This window comes from Ranitomeya imitator, chromosome 3, assembly GCF_032444005.1.
Source record: "Ranitomeya imitator isolate aRanImi1 chromosome 3, aRanImi1.pri, whole genome shotgun sequence".
NCBI classification, from domain to species: Eukaryota; Metazoa; Chordata; class Amphibia; order Anura; family Dendrobatidae; genus Ranitomeya; species Ranitomeya imitator.
Genome location: NC_091284.1, coordinates 536364624 through 536392118, shown reverse-complemented (window position 1 = coordinate 536392118; position 27495 = coordinate 536364624). Strand labels below are relative to the sequence as shown.

The following is a 27495-nucleotide window of genomic DNA, read 5'->3' as shown; positions in this document are numbered from 1 at the left end:
AGCTAAATCCATAAACATTAAATGATACACGCTCTGCTCTAATTTCCGTATATATGTAACTGACATTATTCTATCCATACTATCTATATATCTATTTTATCTATTCTATTATGATGAGTTATGCAGTTTAATTTTCTGTACTCAGCTGATGAAATGTTGGGTTTTCTAGGAGATGGATGTGTAAATATTGGATGGCACATGCATAGTTCTTGTGCTGTACGATTTTTTCAGGCACCCATTGACTTGCATTGGCAAATCTCACCTGATATACAAAGCAAATCGCAGCATGCTGCAATTTATTTCTCAGTCCACTTTGAGCTGAGAAAAAACAGCAGATGAGTAGGGAAATTCTCGCAAATGATTATGAGCTTTTTCACTATAAATTTTATCAACTATTAATTAAGGTTACACTCAGTAGTGTTTTTGTTTTTTTTAAACAGTATTACGATATGTGTATATCAAATTTGAAGCAATGCTGGAATTTTTTATTAGAAAAAAAATGAATTTTATTTGACTAAAGTCACTTCTTACAAAACTTGTTAATTTTGCTAAATACAAATCAAAATAATGAATATAATGCAAAAAATAGTGCAAAAAAAGTGTAAATCTTAAATTATGTTTTCAGTTGTATTAGATCACCATCGCTGCTTGTCCAATTTTACTTTCCTACTCCATGTGGAAGCATAAACAGATAGCATCACCCCTCTAAAAAAAAAAGAAGAGTTATCATTTGGACATTGTTTCCCTTTTAGGATAAATGGTTGATTGCAGTGGAACCTGGCAAATAGATGATGTGAGTTTCTAGGTTACATAACAGAGAAAGAGAGAAAGAGGATTACTATTGTATCATAATGACCTGGGGGAAAATAGAACCTTACCGTTTTCAGAGACAGCAATTAATCATGTGCTTCAATGGCTAGCTAAGGCTGGCACTGCTAACCTTTTACAGCCATACATAGAGAAAAGCTATAGCTACACTGAAATTGCTACATAAAATGTGGCTCTCTACTATTCTATCTTCGTTTTGCTGAAGATTCATTGAGTACGGACTAAATGAAGTCATGTTGTACTCGACATAGAGGTATTTTTTCAATCATATATAAAAATGTTCTACGGATTACCACAGATTTGACTTTAAATACAGTAATAAAAAATGTTTCCTTTGAAATAAAAATGCGTACTGGGTCAGGTTTACTAATCCTGTCTAATATCTAGATAGTAAAATCTTAAATGACAATGCTCAAAAATTCACAGTGCCTAATTCTGGAAGATAAATCTAGGTCAAATTGAGGAAAAAGGGAAGAATCCAGCAAAACGCGAAGGTGGCTAAAAAAGTAACTTATTGCAAAGCTATTACAATACGTAACACATATTGTCGGGCACTGACACACTGTTAAGAAAGATCAACGCGTTTCGACTTGCGTCTTAGTCATGATCTGACCTAATGGAAAGGAAGGCACAGCTATATAGTGTGTCCAGAATGACTGACTGGTTACTTAATAAAACAATTAACATATGCTAATTAAAGACAAAAAAGGTATTCAACATTAATTAAAAATCAGATGTGACAGAGAGAAACAAGTATATGTAAATAAAATGATGTTGTATATTAGAATCAAAAGATACTTTTAGAACTAACATGAGACCACAAAATAAAGAATATGACAACTAGAGGTAAATATGAACTTTCATTATTATTTGATTAAATCCTGTCTAGCATTAAGACCATGTGGGATACGTGTATCTAACATAAAGATCCAATAGGACCGCTGTTTAACAATTTGCGTTTGTAATTCCTACTACTGTGTGGTTTATGGACATTTTCAATTCCACTAAATTTGAAGTACGTCAAAACTGCCCTTATGGAAATTTACAAAGTGTTTAGATGCAGCAGATGCCGATAATACTATGGGATTTAAAGCACCCAAGAGGTGGCATCTAATGCGGACTTTTAATGGACAGGTAGTACACCCCATATACTGAATTTTCCATTCTGCGCATTCTATTAGATACACTACATTAGAAGTGTTACAATTAAAGGGAACCTGTCACCTGAATTTGGCGGGACTGGTTTTGGGTCATATGGGCGGAGTTTTCGGGTGTTTGATTCACCCTTTCCTTACCTGCTGGCTGCATGCTGGCTGCAATATTGGATTGAAGTTCATTCTCTGTCCTCCGTAGTACACACCTGCGCAAAGTAATCTTACCTTGCACAGGCGTGTACTATGGAGGACAGAGAATGAACTTCTATCCAATATTTTGGCCAGCATGCAGCCAGCAGGTAAGGAAAGGGTGAATCATACACCCGAAAACTCCGCCCATATGACCCAAAACTGGTCCCGCCAAATTCAGGTGACAGGTTCCCTTTAATGTAATCACGTATAGGAAATTTAGAAGAATTGTGTATGGAATGAAACTGGTCAGTTTTTTGTGCAAAATTGCAGGTTTTGCAATGGGTTGCTCTGCATTTATACAAGGTGGGCCATTTTTAGGGATACAGAACAAATAGGAAAAAGTTTCTGAATTGAACGGCACTAGAGGAGTACACTATCCAGACTTGGATACACGTGAATCCAATTTAACAGCTTGCACAAAATCTTTATATGGATACACCTCAGTGGGATATTTATAAAGTTGGATTCAAAATGGCCGACTTCAAAATGGCCACCATGGTCACCGCCCATCTTGAAAAGTTTTCTACCTCCCATATACTAATGTGCCACAAACAGGAAGTTGATATCAAAGACCATTCCCACTTTATTTTGGTGTATCCATATACATGGCCCACCCTGTAGAAACCTTTGGCATTAAGCCATGTTCCCAGGTTTTGCATTTTTTTCAAATTTCTGTCAAGACAGAGATAAAAGTGAACCCATTTGGGATAACTCTGTTGCAATAATCTCTCGCAAGTTTTAGCGGATTCAATCAAAAAAGTTATTTCGTTCATACAGTTTAGTTTAGTCCTAATAAGTTAACTTTTAATAATGTGAGGTGGGTGACAGGATTTGGCAATCAATATGGAATTGCTGGCAGTAGGTTTTCTGTAAGGTGAAATAGTAACGCCATGATTTGTAATGTCACCAAAAAGTAATAAGTCCAGAAAATTAATGCAAATTTTAAATTATCATTGATATGGTCGGTAAATGCAATGGCCTCCTCCCGTGTACACTCTCACACCAGTAGGAGGTCATCGATGTAGCGATCATGCCTAATGATATTGGGACTGTGAATATTGTTATCACTGTATATGAAAAGCTCCTCCCACCTGGACATGATGATGTTGGCCAAAGATGGAGAAAATTTGGTGCCCATACCAACTCCAGTTCTCTGCAAGACTAATCTATTATAAAAACTGAAGTAATTATGATTAAGGAGAAAGTTAACAGCAACATCAAAAATACTTTAATCTCTATAAGTGTTCAAATGGTATGACAAACTGGACAAAGCTATTGAATGAGGACGGGAGGGGTAAAGACCAAATGCATCACAGGATAGCCAGGCGTATTTGCTTCTCTAGTGGAAATTATCAAAAATTGTGGTGACATATTTACAATCACTTATGTAGCTAGCGGTTTCCTGGACTAAGGGTTGTAGGTATTGATTAACCCATGCACCTAACCTTTCACCTATTGATCCTATTCCTTCTACTATAGGTCTCGTAGGTGAAGGGAAGGTGTCTGTGAATTTTGGGTAGTGAATGACAGATAGGTATGACTGGATGATCATTCTGGAGATATTCTCCTTTTTTTATATAACACTCTCATATGTTAACCCTTCTGTAAAAGGTCACTTAGAATAAGATTATCGTCATCTGCTTCATTGAATATCCATAAGGGCAGTTTGACGTAATTTTACGGAATTGAAAACGTCCATAAACGGCACAGGAGTGGTGATTACAAACGCAAACTGGTAAACACGGAGTCCTATTGGATCTTTATGTTAGATATATGTATCCCATATGTACTTGTATCACTCTGTCACATCTGATTTATAATTAATGTAGAAAAACTTTTTCTGTCTTTAATTAACATATGTTAATTGTTTTAATTAAGACACAAGTCAAACACGTTCATCTTTCCTAACAGGGTGTTAGTGTCCGACAATATGTGTTACTTATTGTAATAGCTTTGGAATAAGTTATTTTTTAACCACCTCTGCTTTTTGCTGGATCCTTCCTCCCTTTTATCAATTAATTGTGGCTACTCACCTTGATCAGTGCGAGTCATTTGTCTGCATCGGGGAGCACGCACACACATGCTGTACTGTATGAAAGTCGTTTGTATAGCATGCTTTGATGTATTGGGCCAAGGAGCTAAAAGAAATATCCGTTTAATACTTTTAATTGTTAATAAGATGTCTGGTTATTGGAAGTATTTTGAAAAACTGAAGCAACTGTATTTTGTTAAGACAACCAATATGCCATCAGTAGTTGTCAACTTTGGCGTATATACAGGCGAAGGGTAAGTAGAATAATATTATTTTCTGGGATCATTGTTGGTACTTCTGGAATCATTTAACCTTATATCTATGTGATACATAGTACAGAATGCGGGGACTCAATATAATCAGTTAAAATATGCTTTGATAAAAAAAGTTGAGTTAAGAGTAATACTCTGACAAACTAAAGCTTAAAGGGACACTGTCACCTGAATTTGGAGGGAACAATCTTCAGCCATGGAGGCGGGGTTTTGGGGTTTTTGATTCACCCTTTCCTTACCCGCTGGCTGCATGCTGGCTGCAATATTGGATTGAAGTTCATTCTCTGTCCTCCGTAGTACATGCCTGCACAAGGTAATCTTGCCTTGTGCAGGCATGTACTACGGAGGACAGAGAATGAACTTCAATCCAATATTGCAGCCAGCATGCAGCCAGCGGGTAAGGAAAGGGTGAATCAAACACCCGAAAACCCTGCCCCTATGGCTGAAAATTGTTCCCTCCAAATTCAGGTGACAGTGTCCCTTTAAATTGCATCGAGACTGACTAGTGGGTTTTAGTCATGCTCCATGCACATTTTTCTGTTGGCGAATGTTTCGAATAAGTATCATCCCTTTGGAGAAATGCAATATTTCCTTTTGAGAAGGCAATGGCAGAACTGTAATGAAATAGCATATGCACACATTTATCATATTCATAATTGCTGTTAACTTGAAAAACGCTGGAAGATTAGTTGGTATGACAGGCTTTCTATGTGGAGAACTAATTCATAGTCTTGTCTCGGATATTTGTTCACAGATATAATTTAAATGCACATTTGTATAGAACGTTTTCTGATTTCTCATATCTCAGCATGAGCACTACTCGAACTAAAGCCTCATTCTTCTCATTCTTTTCAGGGTCCTATCCTAGACTTTCCCTCAGCTTCAAGTTGAAAAGAAATATTGGATATTTTATACTTCAGACCTATATGCCATCCATTTTGATTACTATATTATCCTGGGTATCTTTTTGGATCAACTATGATGCATCAGCAGCACGAGTTGCTCTCGGTATGATAACATTGTGAATAAAAGCATTTTGTGTTCACGAAATTAAACATAGTCCATGATCTTCAAGGAGATTTTAAATTAAAGCAATAAACCTTTTATACTATTCAAATCTTACAAGAAGTTTCAGAAAAAAGAACATACCAGGGTATAGGTAAATGATTATACGGCATAAATATTAGATATGCTTTATTCTATAGTCCACATTCTGACAAAGCAATCTCATTTGGTTGACAGCTCTTATGACTTTCCCAGATATGCATTTGGAGCAGCACCTTCTTGTGTTGTAAATAGGAAGAGGGGAGTATGATATTGCTAGACTCTGTTGGCTTCTCTCCCCAAAAATGAAAAGATCGGCAGTGCAAATCCAACTTTCTGAACCCTATTTTTCCAGACATCTGCTTTCAATGAAGAATGTGAAGGCTGTCATTCACAGTCAATAAAATCGTCTATCAGGCTATAAGATCATGTTTTGAATAAATATGACATCATATTTATAAGATACATCATATTTATCATGCTTACCTCTAAAGACAAAATATGGTAAAGAAGAAAATTTTGAAAAATCAATGAACACCAAAAATATATTAAGAACTTTTATACTTTAGCGTAACCTTAAAATACATACAGGAGTTTTCAGAATGGAATGACACAATTGGAGATGTTTCCCAAAGCAATTAAATATAACATTACTTTTATTTTTCAAGGCTCTTTTGAAAATGAGAACTGAATGCTAGTTGCTTTGGGTATCTGCTAGAGATCATCAAGCTTTTTGAAATTCTATTTCACCAGTGTTGGCATATTTTTCCCCAAAAATTGACATGCTGTGGCTTCTCTAATAATTACTTGTAATCGTGTAATAGCATGGCACCTTTAATTGCACAGAAAACATGTAATAGGCTGCAGTCCCTTAAGACTGTATTGATCCCCGCATCTTTTCATTTATCTGATTATGGATAAAATGTTGATAATGGGTAGTAATCAACAGTATCTTTAACAACCCAGTACACTAACCGACTTTTTAGGTCTTTTAAATTGTAAAAGTAGTCCAAAAATTATTCTTTTTTTCTCGGCCAGGTGTCAGTCAGTCAGGTGCTGGTGTTTATACATAGACCGTGTGCACAGAAGAAGCCATGGCTTTTTGACAAGCAATGGTCCAAAAATGCTTCCTGTTTGGGAAAGGCTTGTTAAAAGAAAAAGTTAGTTTTTTAACAAGCAAAAATTATCCCTGTGTGGGGATCACCAACAGGTTTACGCTTTGAAAAGAAAGCAGCAGTGCCTTATTAACAAGCCATGCAAAAATTATCCCTACTACTCCAGGATCATCAACAGGTTTACTGTTTTCAAAATTTAGTCATCCAAAAATCTTTTTTGTGGGTTAGGGGACTACTAAGCATCAGAAAAGTTAGAATTGTAATTGATGGAATTGAAAGCTCTCTGAGCAAAAGATTGTGTTGCAGAATTGGTGTATGAGAAGAACACGGATTCAAACTGACAGTGGAAATGTCCGACAAAATAATGCTAATGTGAATGAGATATACAGTACAGACCAAAAGTTTGGACACACCATCTCATTTAAAGATTTTTCTGTATTTTCATGACTATGAAAATTGTACATTCAGACTAAGGGTACCGTCACACAGTGGCATTTTGATCGCTACGACGGTACGATCCGTGACGCTCCAGCATCGTAACAATATCGCTCCAGCGTCGTAGACTGCTGTCACACTTTGCAATGTACGACGCTGGAGCGATAATTTCATGATGTATGTGCGATGTAGAAGCCGTTAGTTACTATGCGCACATCGTATACGATATATGTTACACCATGCGATCATGCCGCCACAGCGGGACACTAGACGACGAAAGAAAGTTTCAAACGATCTGCTACGACGTACGATTCTCAGCGGGGTCCCTGATCGCAGGAGCGTGTCAGACACTGCGATATCGTAACTATATCGCTCGAACGTCACGAATCGTGCCGTCGTAGCGATCAAAATTGCACTGTGTGACGGTACCCTAAAGGCATCAAAACTATGTATTAACACGTTGAATTATATACTTAAAAAAAAAGTGTGAAACAACTGAAAATATCTCTTATATTCTAGGTTCTTCAAAGTAGCCACCTTTTGCTTTGATGACTGCTTTGCACACTCTTGATGAGCTTCAAGAGGTAGTCACCGGGAATGGTCTTCTATTGATCTTGAAGGAGTTCCCAGAGAAGCTTAGCACTTGTTGGCCCTTTTGCCTTCACTCTGCGGTCCAGCTCATCCCAAACCATCTCGATTGGGTTCAGGTCAGGTGACTGTGGAGGCCAGGTCATCTGGCGTAGCACCCCATCACTCTCCTTCTTGGTCAAATTGCCCTTACACAGCCTGGAGGTGTGTTTTGGGTCATTGTCCTTTTGAAAAATAAATGATGGTCTAACTAAATGCAAACCGGATGGAATAGCATGCAGCTACAAGATGCGGTGGTAGCCATGCTGGTTCAGTAAGCCTTTCATTTTGAATAAATCTCCAACAGTGTCACCACCTAAGCACTTCCACACCATCACACCTCCTCCTCCATGCTTCACAGTGGGAACCAGGCATGTAGAGTCAATCCGTTTACCTTTTCTGCATCGCAGAAAGACACGGTAATTGGAATGAAAGATCTCAAATTTGGACTCATCAGACCAAAGCACAGATTTCCACTGGTCTAATGTCCATTCCTTGTGTTCTTTAGCCCAAACAAGTCTCTTCTGCTTGTTGCCTGTCCTTAGCAGTGGTTTCCTAGCAGCTGTTTTACCATGAAGGCCTGCTGCACAAAGTCTCCTCTTAACAGTTGTTGTTTTGTTTTAGAGATATGTCTGCTGCTATAACTCTGTGTGGCATTGACCTGGTCTCTAACCTGAGCTGCTGTTAACCTGCGATTTCTGAGGCTAGTGACTTGGATAAACTTATCCTCAGAAGCAGAGGTGACTCTTGGTTTTCCTTTCCTGGGGCGGTCCTCATGTGAGCCAGTTTCTTTGCAGCGTTTGATGGTTTTTGCCATTGCACTTTGGGACACTTCAAAGTTTTCCCAATTTTTCGGACTGACTGACCTTCATTTCTTAAAGTAATGATGGCCACTCGTTTTTCTTAGCTGCTTTTTTCTTGCCATAATACAAATTCTAACAGTCTATTCAGTAGGACTATCAGCTGTGAATCCACAGACTTCTACACAACATAACTGATAATAGCAGCCCCATTTTTAAGGCATGAAATCCTACTTTTTAAACCTGACAGGGCACTTCTGTGAAGTGAAAACCATTCCCGGTGACTACCTCTTGAAGCTCATCAAGAGAATGCCAAGAGTGGGCAAAGCAGTCATCAAAGCAAAAGGTATCTACTTTGAAGAACCTAGAATATAAGACATAATTTTAGTTGTTTCACACTTTTTTTTGTTAAGTATATAATTCCACATGTATTAATTCATAGTTTTGATGCCTTCAGAGTGAATGTACAATTTTCATAGTCATGAAAATACAGAAAAATCTTTAAATGAGAAGGTGTGTCCAAACTTTTGGTCTGTACTGTATAATGTGCCATATATTCCATTAAAGGGAACCTGTCAGATCCCCCATGTCCTCCTACCCAGTAGCATTCACCTATGAATGAGCAAATTCCCTGCCTAATCAGCCCTGTATAGCGTTAGTGAGTGAAAAGAAGGTATAAAAAAAGCATTTATAATGTCCCAGTTTGCTATGCTAATGAGGGTTTTGACTATTCGATGGGACGTTAGTTGTCTCAGGCTAGTAATCTCTTTTTCCATGTTATCATACCCCTGTGGGCATGATAATATAATTATCATCGTCGCTCATGCAAATCTCACTCATGCGCTTTTGCTCATTCCAGCAGTGTCACTGTGTCTCTGAAGCCTGGCTTCAGAGGTGTGCACTACGCATGACCGGAAGCTATCTTCTAAAAGATTTTCATGAGCGGTAATGATGCCGCTTGTGCAAATTATGTTATCACACTCACGGGGGCATGATGACATGGAAAGAGGGCTGACTATTTTGGGGCAACTAACACCCCAACAGCTAGTCAAAACCCTCATTATCATAGGAAACAGGGACATTACAAATGCTTTTTTATACCTTGTTTTCAATCAATGTTTTACAGGACTGGTTAGGCAGGGAATTTGCTCATACATAGTTGGATGCCTCTGGGTTGGAGGGTATGAAGGATACTTGGGGACACCATTCTGCATGGTGGTTGTGTGAGGACATAATACTGGGTAAATGGACTGTGTAGGCACATAATACTGTGTAAGGGGGCTGTGTGGCTGCATCTTTCTCTGTGGGGTTTCTGTGGGGACAAAATACTGTGCAAGGGGCTTGTGTGGGGATGTTTTTCTGCATGGGGCCGCATGGGGATATAATACTGTATAGTGAGGCTTTGTGAGGATGTTATACTGTGTAGGTGGGTTGTGTGGGGACACCATACAGTTGAGGGGCTGTTTGGTGACATAACACTATATGGGGACACCATACTGTGTCTGAGGATTATGGAGCATCATATCGCGTTCAAATACAAGGACTAACTGACAGTAGTAGTCTGAGTTATGGTTTTATATAAACTATTTAAAAAGCAGTAAATTATATGTTTTTAATTAGCTGCTACAAGTAAGAATACATATTACAATGAGCCCTATCGTAACATGTATTTGCAAAACTATCTAGTCAGCAGACTTAATTGTGCTCAAAATTAAATGATAAAAATTGATATAAAACAATAATGGGAAGAATTCTGTTTGGTTAGTTTTTTTGGCCTTCAACAACGGTCACACTATCTCATGTGACCATTTGGGAAATTTGATTGCCTACCCCTGGCCTACAGTATTGTTATGTAGTGTACGGTTGTCAAATTGGACTAGTAAAACAAGAGAGCAAAAAGTTAAATGGGCATTTTTATTACTGTTTAATTTTCTATGTTTGAAGAATGAAATGTTTTTGTCTATTAAATGGCAACCTAATTGAGTATTTAATTGTATCATGGGTCAATCAATTCACACAGAGTCTGTAGCAGCTGGAACCTATCTTTTTTTTCTCTCTCTCCCAATTAATTGTATCTCTGTATTATTCACAGACTAGCACTCCCATTTTCTATCTTCAGCACTGCAGATACCAAACTCTGCAGTAGCTGTAGAAAATTTGAGATATTTCTCTCCTTATCTCTAATGCCGAGCGGTGCACTCTGAGGTCTTCTTTCTAAGCTGTACAAGTCTAAAAAATGGCTGCTGCTTTTCCTACCTCAGTTTTTATAGTGGATATAACAGTCATTCCTGATTAGCTGTGCTACACTAAGTGAAGTGATAGCGGCAAGGCATTATAAGGAAGCCCACGCGGGCTTGCCAGGGGCTATATTAGACCACTCTGGCTGATACAGTTTTGTCCAATGTGTAAAAGCTCAGGGTATTTTTGGGGCAATTTGCAAAAGTCAAATCATAATAAGTGCGAATTTGCCAGAGCCTGCAAATTTTATGAAATTTCACTCAAAGTTGATTTGTATAGATTCGCTCATCCCTATTATCTGCTCCACTTTTCACTGAAGCCAGCTTTAATAAATCTTACCCTTAATCTTATCAATATCAATTATGAGTTTCATGTTATCTCAAATCTCATAACAGCTGTTTAACGTTGCCTTGAAAGTGATAACACACAATGACATAATAGCAGAAGTCAATTTCATCTGTAACGCATACTTGCCAACTCTCCCAGACGTCTAGAAGGCTCCTGGAAGAAGTGTATATCTTTCTGAATTGTTGGCGAATTTCCCAGACGCCACAGAATCATCCAGGGACCTCTAGAAAAGCAGCACTTCCCAATGTTTTCATTGCAGTGATGCCAAGTGCTGGAATACAGAGGTATATTAAGGGATAGGAATGGGGCAGGTGAAAGACATAGTTGAGGCCTACCAAATTGGGTTGAAGGTAAGCAAATAAAATTGTGCGCTCCATCGTCCCCCATCTACTGGAAAGCAAATGTTGAAAGGACTGCAAATAGGCCATAACTATTTATTGTTGAGGCTATAGCACAGAGGTGTTATCTGCTACTGCTGTGTGCTAGCATGGGGCACTAGTGCTGATCTGCATCTACTCTGTATTCCGGTTTTCATGAACAGATGATGGTTGATAGCTCAGGAGATTCAGGATTGGTTAAAAGAGAGCAATTTGAGGCTATTTTAAATTTGTAATTCTGTCATAAAGGCATAATGAAAACAAAAATGTGAATTGTAAACTGCAAATTTATACTGCATGTAGAATATAGCAATTCTATAAGCTAACTCAAGTCTGATATAATCAACTGCTGTACTATTTATATACCGTATGTTGTTCTACATTTTGTTCAAAGATTTATGTTTAAGCAATGACTTTATTTTTAATTAGACTATTGAGCCATTTCAATAATTTATATATTATATACAAGTTCGCTCTCAACCTTAACTTAGAATCGTTGATATATTTAATACTTATCGTTCGGCCTGATAAAATTTCCTGCACAACCAAGTTTCTGCAGCTGTAATATTAGAAATTCAGTTTTCTTACTGTGCTGAATAATCTGAATTAGTACTTTCCATCATGTGACAGATTGATTAGAAAACACAGCGCAATAAAAACTAACGAAATGCCAGTGTCGGGCAAAATAGTTTATGTTTTCAGTGACAGTTTTACAACGGAAGTAACTATACAATAAATAATATCCACATTTAGCTAAATGTAATGCCATTTTGTCCGAATGTCAACAATCCCTGCCGGTAGTGTTTGTAATTTTACTGCCTCACGTGAATAAGTGAATGTTTGCGTTTCAGATCCGTGCTTCACGCTAATGTTATTATGAAAGTTCATCAATTTTAGGCTTATCATTTGCAATTTTCGTTATGTAGGAAAGGTTTGAGTCAGTATTTCCATGATCAGGATGGAATAGATACAACATTGCCTAGAGTAGCTTTAAAAAGAACTGCATATATACTGTGTAATCGCCATGCTTTATTTTATTGCTTGCTGTGACAAGTAACAGGAGTACAGAATGGATTTTGAAGCCAAGATATTGTAGCTCCGAACACATTGTGCACATAAAGAAAGATCAATGTCTAGGAAGTTACTGAATGTACTAGTGACCAAAATGTGCCATTTTTAGGTCTTGACTGGAGCCGTTATGTTTGTCTTTCTTTGACCATATGAATCTAGTAAACATGGTAGAAGAGGGTGAATTAATATAGTGTTACCATACTAGTCAATAGTTATTTTGTCAGAAGAAATATGACTGCTATGCAGCCTTTGGAGAGAGTAGTTGCAAATTTGAATGGGTCCTATATGGCTTGATGTTATGCATCGAGAACCTAAACAGGAAGTCCATAGGCACTTTCCTGGTTTCTTGCATATCTCAAAATGTTTGCTCCTGCACCAACTATTTCTGCCACCAAAAATGTACCTTTTCCGCTTAATGACCACCTATTGTCTTTTTACTGACCTGCGATAAAAGAGAATAGCATCCCCTGACGGGTGGCAATCCAGCAGTTATCGGCTGTACTCTATAGCTGACAACTTGCTAGATCAGCGTTGGCACCATCCTTATCTGTTTAACCCCTTAGATGCTGATGTCAATAGTGACTATATAATATAAATAATATCAATACCAGATAGCATATTGGTTAATGAAAAAATAGCACTAAATAGTGCAAGAAAAACAAAAAAAACATGGAAAACACCAACTCCATATCAAGTATGAAACAAGGAGGATGAAGGAGTGTATAGGTGTAAAACATTATATTTTATTAACTACACATAATAAATTGTTACAAAAAGGTACAAAATTACAGTAATAGAGTGCACCAGGATGGAAGAGAAAGAGGAACCCCTGGTGTCGATTGCCGGCTCAGCAGGTGAACATATGGGCAGAGGGTTGCTCAATATGATAGATACTGTAGGTACCAATCAAGTAAATCAAGTAAATAGAAGTAGCAAAAAACTCAGTAAACATAAAGAGCAGTGCTTACCAGTAAATATAGCAGGCAAGAGGCACCGGGTCAGATCCTAAATAGCCCCCAACGCGCTTTTCGCTTATTTTCGTACTTGCTTTCTTAAGGGGATGAGAAAGTGTTTATCCATACCATACAATGAAAAGTGCAAACAAATTTGTATGCTCTATCTAACTAACAATTTGTGAACAGACATAAATGCCGAGTAGGGACAAGTGAAAGCTGCACTGGAACAACAAACTGGACATGTTTGCTGAATGTTGTGTCTGTGCAACAGCAGGTTGTGGGCATGAGGCCTCATTGCCTACTTCCTGGACAGCAGAGGGGGAATGACGTAACACAGGGGAAGGGCGAATGGTTTCACTGTCAGACACAGATTTTGTACCCAGGCGTTCCGCCCACCTACTAGAGTGCTGCGTATATGAACAATATATGACATATGCTAACAGAGGTATTATGTCAAATTTCCCTTTATAAAGGGATGTGTGGGTAAGATTTTATAATTAGCAGCATATATAGAGCATGTTTCATTGCTCATATTATTATTCTGTGTAAGGCTGAAAATTGAAAAATTGTGTGGTGCTTTTAAATGTATTCTTGTACCAAAATGTCCAAGTGCACAACCAAAAATCAACATCAGGTTACCAGATACATACTTAAAGAGACCATGAGAAGGGCAACACAATAAACAAATTATAAAAATAGAATATATAGAGATTGAGAGTAGAAATTTGACCTTTGCACAATGTACAAAAATATCCAAAAATGTACGCAAAGTGTCTTTATCATACACGCTGAAAGATGCCAAGATAGGGACATCACAATACACTTTACAGTTATTACAAGAGGTATATAAAAAACCTAAATTGATATTGGTTTAATAAATGGCGTAACTTTATCTAACAGTTGTGCGACTGGAGCAAAGCCTGCCGAAATGCGCAAACGTGACTATCTCTAATTTTCGTGAGTCTGCTGTTGCCGTGAGTAATAAAGGTGAAATCTTTAAAAAAAATTGCCACACATTGCTAGATATATTGAATTTGTACATAACACCTCTGTGAGGGTACTTGTCAGGAATTTTTTTTCATAAGCATAGAGCATTCAATATGAGAAAGGGTGACATTAAGTGACATGGATGTGGTGGTGCCCACCAAAGCCGTGTTACAGATCAGAAGGTGACTGGATCTCATTCTAGCTTCCTGTCAAAATGTGGTCAGCACACTACACCACTGACTAACCCAGACAATTGTGAGGATGTGGCAGACAAAGGCTCCAGTATGTTGACATGCAGCAATACAAAGTCTTCCACACAGTCCAGTCTCAGTAGCCAAGGGGCTGGGCCTCTGAATCCTCAACCTGGTCCTCCTTCCTCCCACCATCAAGAGTCCCAGGAGACATTTGACCCCAACTCTGGCCACTCTGAGGAACTGTTTACGTTCCCTTGTAATTTGTCAGGCCTCTCAATGTGCACCATTAAAGAGGGTCATGAGGAGGTGGACTGCAGTGATGCCCAAACATTCGAGCACAAATGGCCAGGAGAAAGACACGCTAGGGAAGGTCAATTCATGTCTGAAGAGGTGGAGGATAATCATGACGCACAGTTGCTGTCAGGTCAGCCTAAAATTGCAACTCAGAAGGAGGATCAGACTGAGGAATTGGAAGATGACATGGTCGATGATAAGGCTACTGAACCAACCTGGCATGGTGGCATGCCTAGAGAGCACAGCAGTGCAGACAGGGATGGATCCGTAGCACAAAAACAGGCAAGAATAGGTAGTGGTTTGACCAGAGGGAAAACTCAGTCAACTGTTCCACAGAGCCCCCCACACTCAGCTAGATAACAGGACAAGGGTACTTTGTTCCCCTGTAAGGCAGTTTTTTTTCTGAAATTTCTTCAGACAAAACAACTGTAATTTGCATCATTTTGCAAACAAGCTAATAAGAGACAATAACCCTGCTAACCTTAGCACCACCAGCATGTAAAAACACACGGCAGCTAAGCACCCCAGTATGTGGGCAGAACGCCTGGGTACAGAATCTTTGTCTGATGGTGAAACTACTGCACTTTCCCCTGTGTTACGGCCTTCCCACTCTGCTGTCCATGAAGCAGGGGCTGATTCCTCTTGCCCACAACCTGCAGTTGCACAGACACAACAGTCAGCAACCACGTCCAGTTCGCTGTCCAAGCTCAACGTTCACTTGTAACTGCCTCAGAATTTTAACAGAAAGTAGAAATATCGACCCACCCACAGGCCAAATTGCTAAGCACCCACATTGCCAGATTGATAGCCCTGGAAATGTTGCCGTTTCGACTTGTGGGAACTTAGTCTTTCTGCAACCTCTTTGCAGTGGTAGCCCCACAGTACTCGATTCCCATGCGACACTATTTTTCCATGTGCCATCAACGTGTTACATAAGCACGTGTTACACAATATCAGTTGGGCTCTGGCCAACATGATCACAGGGAAGGTCTACTTTACCACAGACACGTGGAAACATTCTTGTGGACAGGTATGCTACATTTCCATTATGGTACATTGGCTGAACCTGGGGGAGTCTGGGACAGAGTCAGAGGCTGGAACATCACACATCTTACCCACATCAAGAATAGCTGTTCCAACTTCCATCAGGGTTTCAGTCTCTTCGTATTACTGTTCCTGTCTCTCTTCCTCACCAAAAGTAGCCTCCCCATCACTCCCCAGCTGGGAGGTCTGCAGCATAGCCTTGGCAAAGTGGCAGCATGCTCTGCTAAAGCTCATCTGTTTAGGTGATAAAGCTCACAATGCAGCTGAGCTGTTGAAGGTGATAAAAGAACAGACCGATCAGTTGCTCTCCCCTCTGAACCGCCAACTAGAGTCTGGTCATATACAAAAATGGGTGTAACTTGGTGGCAGCTTTAAAGCTCGGCAAACTGGTTAACCTGTACCATGCATGGCCTACATGCTGAACTTGGTTTAACAGTGTTTTTTAAAAACATAACCTGACTTGCCGGACCTATTTGCCAAGGTACTGTGTCAGCGAACATTTCAGAAAGTCATCTCAGGCTTTCGGTGGACTAGCTTTGCTGCAGCAGCGTTTTAATTTGCCTCATCACGACTGATTTGGGACCTGCCCACACGCTATAATTCGACCCTTAATAATAATAAACTAGTTGGCCTGTGCAAAATTTTCGCACATTGGTTGTCGGGGCACATGCAATTTCAGGAAAATTAAGCTGGTCAAATGTAAATGTATTTAATGAGATGATGAACACAGAGAGGTATGTGTGTCACTGACATATATATATATATATATATATATATATATATATATATAAATATAGATATATATATATATACATATGTGTTTTCATGAATATTTGAGCCCATGGATCCATTATATGTCCATTTTGCAAGCCGTGAGAAAATCTCGCCATATGGATGTGATACCGATGTCACACAGATGCTTACATGTGAGAAAATCGCATCCTCGCATTCCACATGGATGACATATGGAAACACTGTTCAGGGAACATTTCTGCGATTCTCGTCCATTTAAAATGGACCGATTTTTTTATACATTGTGTATGACTCCAGCCTATTATTATTATTATTTATTTATATAGCACCATTAATTCCATGGTGCTGTCCATGTGAAAAGGGGTTACATACAGGGTTATAGATATCGTTAACCGTAAACAAATTTACAGTGACAGACTGGTAAAGAGGGGAGAGGACCCTGTCCTTGTGGACTTACATTATTCGGAATAATGGGGAAGAGACAGGAGGTCGGTGTGCGGCAACTCGCGTGCTTGGTGAGGTGGCAGGTCGGGTGTTTGGTGAGGCGGCAGGTCGGGTGGTTGGTGAGGCGGCAGGTCGGGTGGTTGGTCAGGCGGCAGAATGGTTATTGCAGGCTGTAGGCTTTCCTGAAGAGATGGGTTTTCAGGTTCCGTCTGAAGGATCCGAGCGTGGTGGATAATCGGATGTGTTGAGGCATGGAATTCCAGAGGATGGGGATATTCGGGAGAAATCTTGGAGGCGGTTGTGATAGGAACGAATAAGTGTGGAGGAGAGTAGGAGGTCTTGGGAGGTTCGAAGTTTACATGAGGGAAGATAGTGGGAGATTAGTTCAGAGATATAGGGAGGGGATAGGGTGTGGATGGCTTTGTAGATCAGTGTTAGTAGTTTGAACTGGATTCATTGGGGAATTGGGAGCCAGTGGAGAGAATTGCAGAGGGGTGAAGCAGGGGAGTAGCGAGGAGAGAGGTGGATTAGCCGAGCAGCAGAGTTGAGGACAGACTGGAGTGGTGCAAGGGAGCTAGCGGGGAGGCCACAGAGGAGGGTGTTGCAGTAATCGAGGTGGGAGATGATGAAGGCATGCACAACAGTTTTAGTAGATTGTGGGCTGAGGAAGGGATGGATTCTGGCAATATTTTTGAGTTGGAGGCGACAGGAGGTGGCAAGAGTTTGGACGTGCGGTTTAAAGGACAGGGCAGCGGATTTCAGGTGCGGGAGAGAGCGTGATGCCGTTTACCATAATAGATAGATCAGGTAGGGGGGATAAGCGAGATGGGGGAAAGATGATGAGTTCGGTTTTGTCTTCATTGAGTATTATGAAGCGAGAGTTGAAGAAGGTGGATATTTCTGACAGGCACTCCGGGATTCTGGACAGAAGAGAGGCGACATCTGAGCCAGAGAGGTAGATCTGAGTGTCGTCTGCATATACAGTAGGTGGTACTGGAAGCCATGGGACTTTATGAATTGTCCTAGGCCAAGGGTATAGATGGAAAAAAGTAGAGGCCCTAGGACAGAGCCTTGAGGGACTCCAACAGAGAGGGGTTGGGGTGAGGAGGTAGTGTGGGAGTGGGAAACGCTAAATGTCAGCATGACAATGCTGCTCTCAGAGCTACCGGCTCTTTTCACACACAAGGAGTGCAGGAGAGGGCCACACACACCAGGTGCAACTCGGGGGAATGTCCACCAACTGGCACATTTTCATGAGACTGTCACATCAGCAAGTGCTTTCTGTGGGTGTAACTATGATGAGGAGGGAGAAGTTGACCAAGATGGTGAAGGACTACTTAAGTGACCATACCAGCATCCTTCCTTATTCTTCAGTGACCCTTAACTATTGGTTGTCCAAGCTCCACATTTGGCCTGACCTCTCCTTCCACACCTTGGAGGTGCTGCCATGCCCTGCTGCAAGTGTGTTGTCGGAGTGGTTTTTTAGTTTGATTGGTGAAATCATAATGGCTAGGTGCATACACCTGTCAATGGAAAATGCAGATAGGCTGGCTCTTCTAAAATTGAACAAGGGCTGGATATCCGGTGACTTTGTAAGCCCTATGGATGACAGCAACGTAACGTAAAAGGAGGCCAAATGTTTTTTGTTGGAGCAAGTTGTCTTAACATCAATCCATTCCATTTAATTCATGAAATCACCTCCTCCTCCTGCTTCCGCAACAAGTACTTAGTGGTCATGTATGTATACATCACATGGCTAATGTTTTGTGCTTTGTGAAAACTTAGTACATTGTGCAATGGTGAAACTTGTACTTGCTGACACACTCCAACAGCAGAGAAATGATTATTGCCACTGATAAATTGTCACATAAAATTATCTCTACCTGGATTGCGCCAGTAGCTCAACTGCTAGATAAAGATACGCTATTTTTAACCCCTTAATGACCAATACATCTTTTTACTGACCTACGATATAAGAGACTAACATACAGGTGACAATGCAGCAGCTGTTGACTGTACACTATAGCTATAACAACTTACTGCATAAGCCATGATCAGGGTTGACACCATTCATACCTGTTTAACCTCTTAGATGCAGCTGTCAATAGTGACTACATCATATAAATGGTTAACCTCTTTAACTCCATCGGCACCCTGAGAATATGATTGTGTGGTCCTGATGTTTGCTATGGCAATTTACAGCCAAATAGTCTGAATGGCAATTCACGGCCTTAGAGTCTGCCGGCTATAGTGGCCTGTTCAAAAGTTAGCAACATTTAGGTGGTAAAAATACACTTTTTCATTTCTGTCATGCCACTTGGCATTAATTCCTGAAAAGCACCAGAAGGGTTAAAAAAACTACATGAGAGCAATTTTGAATTTGTTGAGGGGTGTGGAGTTTAAAATGGTATCATTTTGTTTTTTTTTTCCAGTATATAGGACCCCCAAAGTCACTTCAAACTTGGATAGATCCCTAAGAAAATAAATTTTGTAAATTTCCTTGAAAAAATGAAAGATTTCTGCTACATTTTTAACCTTCTAAAATTCCAGCAAAATAAAATAACACTACAAATGGTGCTGATGTAAAGCTAACATGTGGGGAATGTTATTTATTAATGTTTTTCTTTGGTATGACTATCTGGATTAAAGGGATAATCATTCAAAGTTTGAAAATTGCATGTTTTTTACATTTTTGTAAAATTTCTGATATTTTCTATAAATAAACATAAAATATATTAAGTTAACCTAAATTTACCATTGTTATAAATTATAATATACCACGAAAAAACATTCTCAGAATCACTGAGTTATTGCAACTGACACTGGTCAGACTTTAAAAATTTGGCCCTGTCACTAAGGGGTTAAACCAATAGAAAATTATGATTTTTTTTTCGATTGCCTTGCAGACACATTCCAAATGTGGAGTATTGAAGATTATTGCCCCTGCTGAATTGTCATGTAAGATTCTCTACCCGGATTGTGCCAGTTACACAACTGCTAGAGATTGTGAGCCCTCGCGGGCAGGGTCCTCTCTCCTCCTGTACCAGTCATGACTTGTATTGATTAAGATTATTTTACCTGTTTTTTTATTATGTATACCCCTCTTCACATGTAAAGTGCCATGAAATAAATGGTGCTACAATAATAATAATAATAATAATAATAATATACGCAATATTTAAACAAATAGAAAATTATGATTTTTTAAAGATCTCCCTGCTAACACACTCCAAATGTGGAGTAATGAAGATTATTCCCTCTCCTAAATTATCATATAAGATTATCTCTACACGGATTGTGCCTTTTGCACAACTGTTAGATAAATATTAGGCACTAGATGGTGGCCCGATTCTAACGCATCAGATATTTTAGAATATGCATGTCCACGTAGTATATTGCATAGCCACGTAGTATATTGCCCAACCACGTAGTATATTGCCCAGCCACATAGTATATTGCCCAGTCACATAGTATATTGCCCATCCACGTAGTATATTGCCCAGTAATGTAGTATATTGCCCAGTGACGTAGTATACAGCACAGGGCCACGTAGTATATTGCCCAGCCACGTAGTATATTGGCCAGTCACGTAGTATATTGCCCAGCTACGTAGAATATTGCCCAGCCACGTATGTCACAGGTTAAAAAATAAAAAATAAACATACTCACCTTCCGAGGGAGCCCCTGTAGTCATGTCGCCTGTGTGCGGTGCACTCGGCAGCTTCCGGTCCAAGGGTTGGTAGCGCAGGACCCGTGATGACATCGCGGTCACATAACCGTGATGTCATGGCAGGTCCTTCTCACACAGGCGCACAGGACCTGTGATGAGGTCGCGGTCACATGACCGTGACGTCATGGCAGGTCCTTGTCGCATACCATCCTTGCCACCGGAACCTGCCGCTTGCATGGAGCGGTCACCGGAGCATCGCGAGGAGCGGGAAAGTTGGCAGAAGGTGAGTATATAATGATTTTTTACTTTTTTATCATTTTTAACATTAGATCCTTTTACTCTTGATGCTGCTTAGGCAGCATCAATAGTAAAAACTTGGTCACACAGGGTTAATAGCGGCGGTAACGGAGTGAGTTACCTGCGGCATAACGCGGTCCATTACTGCTGGCATTAACCCTGTGTGAGCGGTGACTGCGGGGAGTATGGAGCGGGCACTGACTGCAGGGAGGAAGGAGCGGCCATGTTGCCACCGGGCTGCGCCCGTCGCTGATTGGTCGTGGCAATGGTCGTGGGCGTTTTGCCACAACCAATCAGCGACTTGGATTCCATGACAGACAGAGCGACCAATGAATATCCGTGACAGACAGAAGGACAGATGGAAGTGACCCTTAGATAATTATATAGTTGATTATAAGCAATAGATGAGGAATATTATTTAGCAATTAGATTTTAAAATGGATGTAACCATATGCAGCCACTGAGGAATATTATTCAATGGTAAAAAAAAAAAAAATATATAGGCTGCTGCACAGGAATATTATGTAGCTCGAAAGAAATGGTTTTGTATATGTTGGTACTACTTAACACTTTTTCCCTCTACAAATAACTGATTTTTATATTTTTGTAGTGGATGAAACCCTCCCTATTTCACCCTAATCTCACAGTCTGTTCCTAATTCTGACTACTATACAACACATTAGAACATAGCAGAGATCTGCACCATGTACTTGCAATAATAAGAACACCCAGGTGCCTCCCTTTCACCCTTCATCCTATTAAATCTCTCGCTGCTCAAATCCTCACCTAACAAACAAGTAATCTCTTCACAATCTTTAGCTCTTAAAAGAGCTTTTTGGAATAAAAAACGCTCACTGTAACCTCATATCACTCTCCCTACGCTGAAACTACACTCTCTCTATGCTGTTTCCGGATGCAATGTGTGCAAGATGGCGCCACAGCCTTTAAATAGTCCCTATGAGGCTGAAAGGCCAGCCAATCACAGTAATGCCAAATAAAAGATAATGCCGGCATTGCTGTGATTGGCAAGCCATCCCAGCATGTTCATTGGCTGCAAATAAAGCACCAAATATGCCGGGCAGGTCACTCACATATACTCTAGCGAATACCTAATTACTTACTGAGTAACGAATAGCCTGAGACCAAACTATTCATGCGAGTAACGAATAATGCTGAATGTATTTGGTCATCACTAGTAGTAACTGGTGATCAACTGCAGCAAAAGTGTCTACGGTATTTTTCTTATTTTTCTTTAATTTCTTTATATTCTTTCTTTTGATATATTTATCTGTTATTGAATTCTTATTTCTTTTTCAGGTATCACTACTGTACTGACTATGACAACCATCAACACTCATCTCCGAGAGACATTACCTAAAATCCCATATGTTAAAGCCATTGACATGTATTTGATGGGATGCTTTGTATTTGTATTTTTGGCCTTGCTTGAGTATGCCTTTGTCAATTACATCTTTTTTGGAAGAGGTCCACAAATGCAAAAGAAGCTTGCAGAGAAGACAGCTAAGGCAAATAACGATCGCTCCAAATTTGAAAGTAACCGGGTAAAACTCTTTTTGTTGTATTTCTATCAAATCACACATAGTTATTATGATGTCCTTTTTAATTGAGGTAGACTCCTCAAAGCAGTGCTTAATGTTTAAAGGGTAAAGAATTGCACTTTTAGAGTATGTGAACACGTCAGGATTTCTTGCAGAAATTTTCCTGACAAAAACCGGACATTTCTGCCAGAAATCCGCATACGTTTTTTTTTTTGCGTTTTTTTTTGCATTTTTTCCCAAATGCATAGAATAGCGGGAAAAACGCTGAAAATCCGCAAAATTAATGAACATGCTGCTTTTTTTACCGCAATGTGTTTTTTTCGCAGAAAAAAGGCATCATGTGCACAAAACATGCAGAATGCACTCTAAATGATAGGATGCATAATGTATGCATTTTTAATGAGTTTTTATAGCGTTTTTACAGCGAAAAAATGCGAAAAAAACCCGAACGTGTGCACATAGCCTTAGATACCTTTTGACCTCAATTTAATCCCTTAGGCCAGGGGTGTCAAACTGCATTCCTCGAGGGCTGCAAACAAGTCATGTTTTCAGGATTTCCTTGTACTGCACAGGTGATAATTTAATCACCAACTCATTATTTGTGTAGGTGATTAAATTATCACCTGTGCAGTACAAGGAAATCCTGAAAACATGACCTGTTTGCAGCCCTCGAGGAATGCAGTTTGACACCCCTGCTTTAGGCTCTTTTTCTTATACCCCCAGGGTACCACTGTGTCAGATCATCTGCTTTTCCTAACAAGAATGGTGTACAAGGTTAGCTTTTCACTGTACACAGAAACCTAGATGAAACTAAAGGACAAATTAGGAGACAATAGGATCTGTCAAGATCCATCAAAGTTGTCATTGCTCCATCAATTACCAAAGCCATGACACTCAAGGGCAGGGGTGTCAAACTGCATTCCTCAAGGGCCGCAAACAGGTCATGTTTTCTGGATTTCCTTGTATTGCACAGGTGATAATTTAATCACCTGCACAGAGGATGATTCGAGCACCTTGTGCAATGCTAAGGAAACCTTGAAGACATGCACGGTTTGCGGCCCTCGAGGAATGCAGTTTGACACCCCTGCTCTAGGGAGTCTTTAGAGTAGGCAGTCTGTAACTGTAGCATATCTTTCTGTCACAGAGCACTAATCTAATGTACACGTTAACCCACCATTTTTAATGCTGCACTTTTTAGGAACAAGAGCGAAATACAATCTAATACAGTCTCAGACCTAAATCCGTAAACATGTACAATCTCTTTCAAAGCACTTTTAAAATAAACATGTCCTGTAATAAATCTGAACACATAAATTTTGCAGCAGTAAACAAAATCACCACTTCACTGAAATTTCAATTTAGGCAATACCGTCAATGCTCTCATGCAGTTCGCCATGTGTGCCCGGCTCCATCATTTAATGATAATATAGTTGAAACATTTATTTAATCAGTTCCGGTCTGATAAGAAGGAGAAATACTTTATACTTTACGCCTGGCATACTCAGGTCTGACAATTTTGTCAGCATTGTAAACTCAGCAGCTAAACACAGGATCTGAATGGCATGCTCAGTGAACAGAAATAAACGGTGAATAATAATTATGTGTGCCTGTCTGATCATCATGGTTTCCACCAAATAGCTCAAAAGAGTATGGTACTTCAATATATAAATCTCTATATTAAGTTACAGAAAGTGACATATCCATTTATTAATCTCTATATTAAGTTACAGAAATAGACATATCCATTTGTTTAGCAAATCCTATACTACAGCACCACATTAAGAGACACTTCTGTTGCTTAAATATATACATTTAAACCCTTCAACCCCAAGCCTGTTTTTACCTTCATGACCAGGCCAAATTTTACAATTCTAACCAGTGTCAATTTATAAGGTAATAACTCTAGAACGCTTCAACGGATCCCACTGATTCTGAGACTGTTTTTCATGACTATCATTTTACTACATGATAGTGGTAAAATTTATTCAATAAGATTTTTGTTTATTTGTGAAAAAATTTGAAATTTGGTGAAAATATGGAAATTTTTGGAATTTTCAAGCTTGTAATTTGTATGCCCTTAAGTCAAAGAGATATGTCACATAAAATAGTTAATAAATAACATTTCCCATATGTCTACTTTACATCAGCACAATTTTTGAAACAACATTTTTTTGGTAGAAAGTTATAAGGTTTAAAACGTCAACACTCCAATATTTCTGAAATTTTGGCTTCATCAGTAACTCCATGTGAAGGACCAGGCCCCAAAATGTCATAATTTCTACTTCGTCTACAAGGAAAAGGATGACAGGTGGTTTTGTGCCAAAAATTGCTGGGCATACAAATTTGTCTCAGCCACCATGAGTTTTAAAAAAATGAAGTTTGAAAATGTTTATTTCTGTCTGGTCAGTGGTGTCAAATTTGATTCTGGATTGCACCACAAAAAAAGGAACCAGTGGCTCCTAATCTTCAGGGGGTGAGGTCCATAATGGGTCAGTAATGGTTGGCACTGGTTCATTTTCTGGCCTGGGTTCATTTTCTGTTATGTGTCCAGTATCACTTGAGTAAGAGGAAGAGGAAAAATAAAAGTTGGTGGGATCCTCTCTCTCACTATCAGTATCAGAGGCAAGGAAGGCGTATGCCTCCTCCTCTGAATACAGTGATTGGGATGAGTGGTACATTTTTCACGTATGCGGTATTTATGTGTGTACCAAACTTTTATTCTCGTTTGTGTGTGAGTGCTTGGTGTAGACCAAGATAAGAATATAAAAATTTGGTAAAATAAAAAACAAACTTACTAAACGGATATCAGTAAAAAAAAAAATTGCTGAGCGTCCGCAACTTTCTTATATTGACCTTGACTATATTCAGTAAAAAATACTGTAATAGACGACCATTACTGCAGTATATTTTTATTATCCCTAATATAAATTTACATTTTTTTTGCACCCAAAAAATGCAACAATTGGAGGCTGTAGAACACACGAATGGGGTGATTCTTTTTTTCTGCACTGACACTAACCCTAACTAAGTTCAGTCAGTAAAAAATACTGTAGTAGATGCCAATTACTGCTGTATATTTTACTGTCTTTAACCTATTTTTTTTATTTTTTTACACCCCCCCAAAAATGCAACAATCAGAGGCTTTAAGACACATGCACAGATGTGATTCCTTCTTTTCTGCGCTGACTCTAACCCTAATAAATTCAGTAAAAAATACTGTAGTAGACACAGATTATTACAGTATATTTTTACTGTCCCTAATCTAATCCTGTCAACTAATCTTATTCATTTTTTTTTAATTTTTGGTTTACTCTTTACTATGTGACACTAACCCTGACTCAATTCAATAAAAAAATACTGTAGTAGATGATCATTGCAGTATATTTTTACTCTCCCTAACTAAATTGCTAAACTAGTCCAATAAGCTAATCTAAATTATTATTATTTTGATTTTTTTTTTACACAAAAAAAACAACTGGAGGCCCATCGCTGATGTGCACCAATAATCATCACTCGACGGCTGTAAGACGCACACACTTATGTGGTGCAAAAATGGGATTAAAAAATAGACAGGAAAAAAGTCCTTGCCAAAAGATGAGTACAGGTGATGATCAGTGGTGTGCGTCTGATCAGTGGCTCGGCAGCTTTTGGAAGCACACATTTAGGTGTTGCAAGGGGAGGAGGGTAGAGAAAAAGCTGTGAGCATTAGTGTGGATCATTGTTTTGCATCTTTAATCAATGCTTGGTGGCTACAGGACACACGCATGGAGGTGGTACAAAGGGGGTGGTGAAAATATAGACAGAGACAAAAAAAGAAGGTCTGGCAAACAGCGAGCATGAGTGTGGATCATTGATTTGCATCACTGATCAGTGCTCAGCATCTGCAGGACGCATAAAAAAGAACTGAAAAAATAAAGAGTGCTCAAGTACTGATCAGTGCTTGGTGGCAGAAGGAGGGGTGGGGAGGTTGGGAGAGGAATAAAAAGTGGCAAAAGGAGTGGGAGGGTATTTGGGGTGGAATAGGAAAGATCAGTAACGGATCAGGCAAGAATCAGGAGCGTCTTCTTTCTTCCTCAGCAGTAGCAGGAACACCAGCAGTGATGGCACAGGCTTTAAAAAGTTTGTGGCACCGCAAGGCCCAGCACAGCATGACAGATGTCTTAGTGACTGCTCTCCTCACATCTAGAATCCAGAATGAGGAACTACATAGCTGTCACAGAGTAGACAGATCGCGTGTCTGCACTCTGATTGGTGCGATAAGCGTCATCAATCAGACCTGACCCTGGTGATGCTGGCATTACTAAGCTCCAGCCTATGATCTCTTACAGCACCGATCATAGGCTGGACATCAGTGTTTCAGACAATTTAATTGCCTGAAACACTGAGAAATACTGATTGGCTGTTCAAAATCAGAGTGATTGTAGTTGCTGGGGGGCATCTTCACTCATCTCCCCCTTTCCTACCCCTCTGCCACATTAAAGATATCCAGTGTTGTTACACTCTTAATATATTGCAGTCATCATAGCTCTGGGTACTTACAATTGCTCTTTTTAACCTTTCTACCCAGTTAATTTTTCTGTTTTCCATTAGGTTCATGACATCACGTGATTAAAAACTGACTGTCTGAATTCTTCCAAGCTCTATGTAGAAACATGAAACCAATTTTCTCTGCACAAGTTATGAGTCACTGTAAAAGTCCTTTGCAGGGGGAGCAATTGGGTCAAGAGTTGAAGAGGGGAATATGTCATGCAGGGACAAGAGACT

At 39.5% G+C, this 27495-nt stretch overlaps 1 protein-coding gene across 1 annotated transcript in view; it reads left to right on the top strand.

The window, feature by feature from the left end:
• Window positions 1-27495, top strand: part of GABRB3 (gamma-aminobutyric acid type A receptor subunit beta3) — a 474798-nt gene that overhangs the window by 430182 nt on the left and 17121 nt on the right. Inside the window, exons 7-8 of the mRNA XM_069757827.1 lie at window positions 5334-5486; window positions 22490-22734. Coding sequence (XP_069613928.1) covers window positions 5334-5486; window positions 22490-22734 — 398 coding nt within the window. The remainder of the gene's footprint in view (window positions 1-5333; window positions 5487-22489; window positions 22735-27495) is intronic.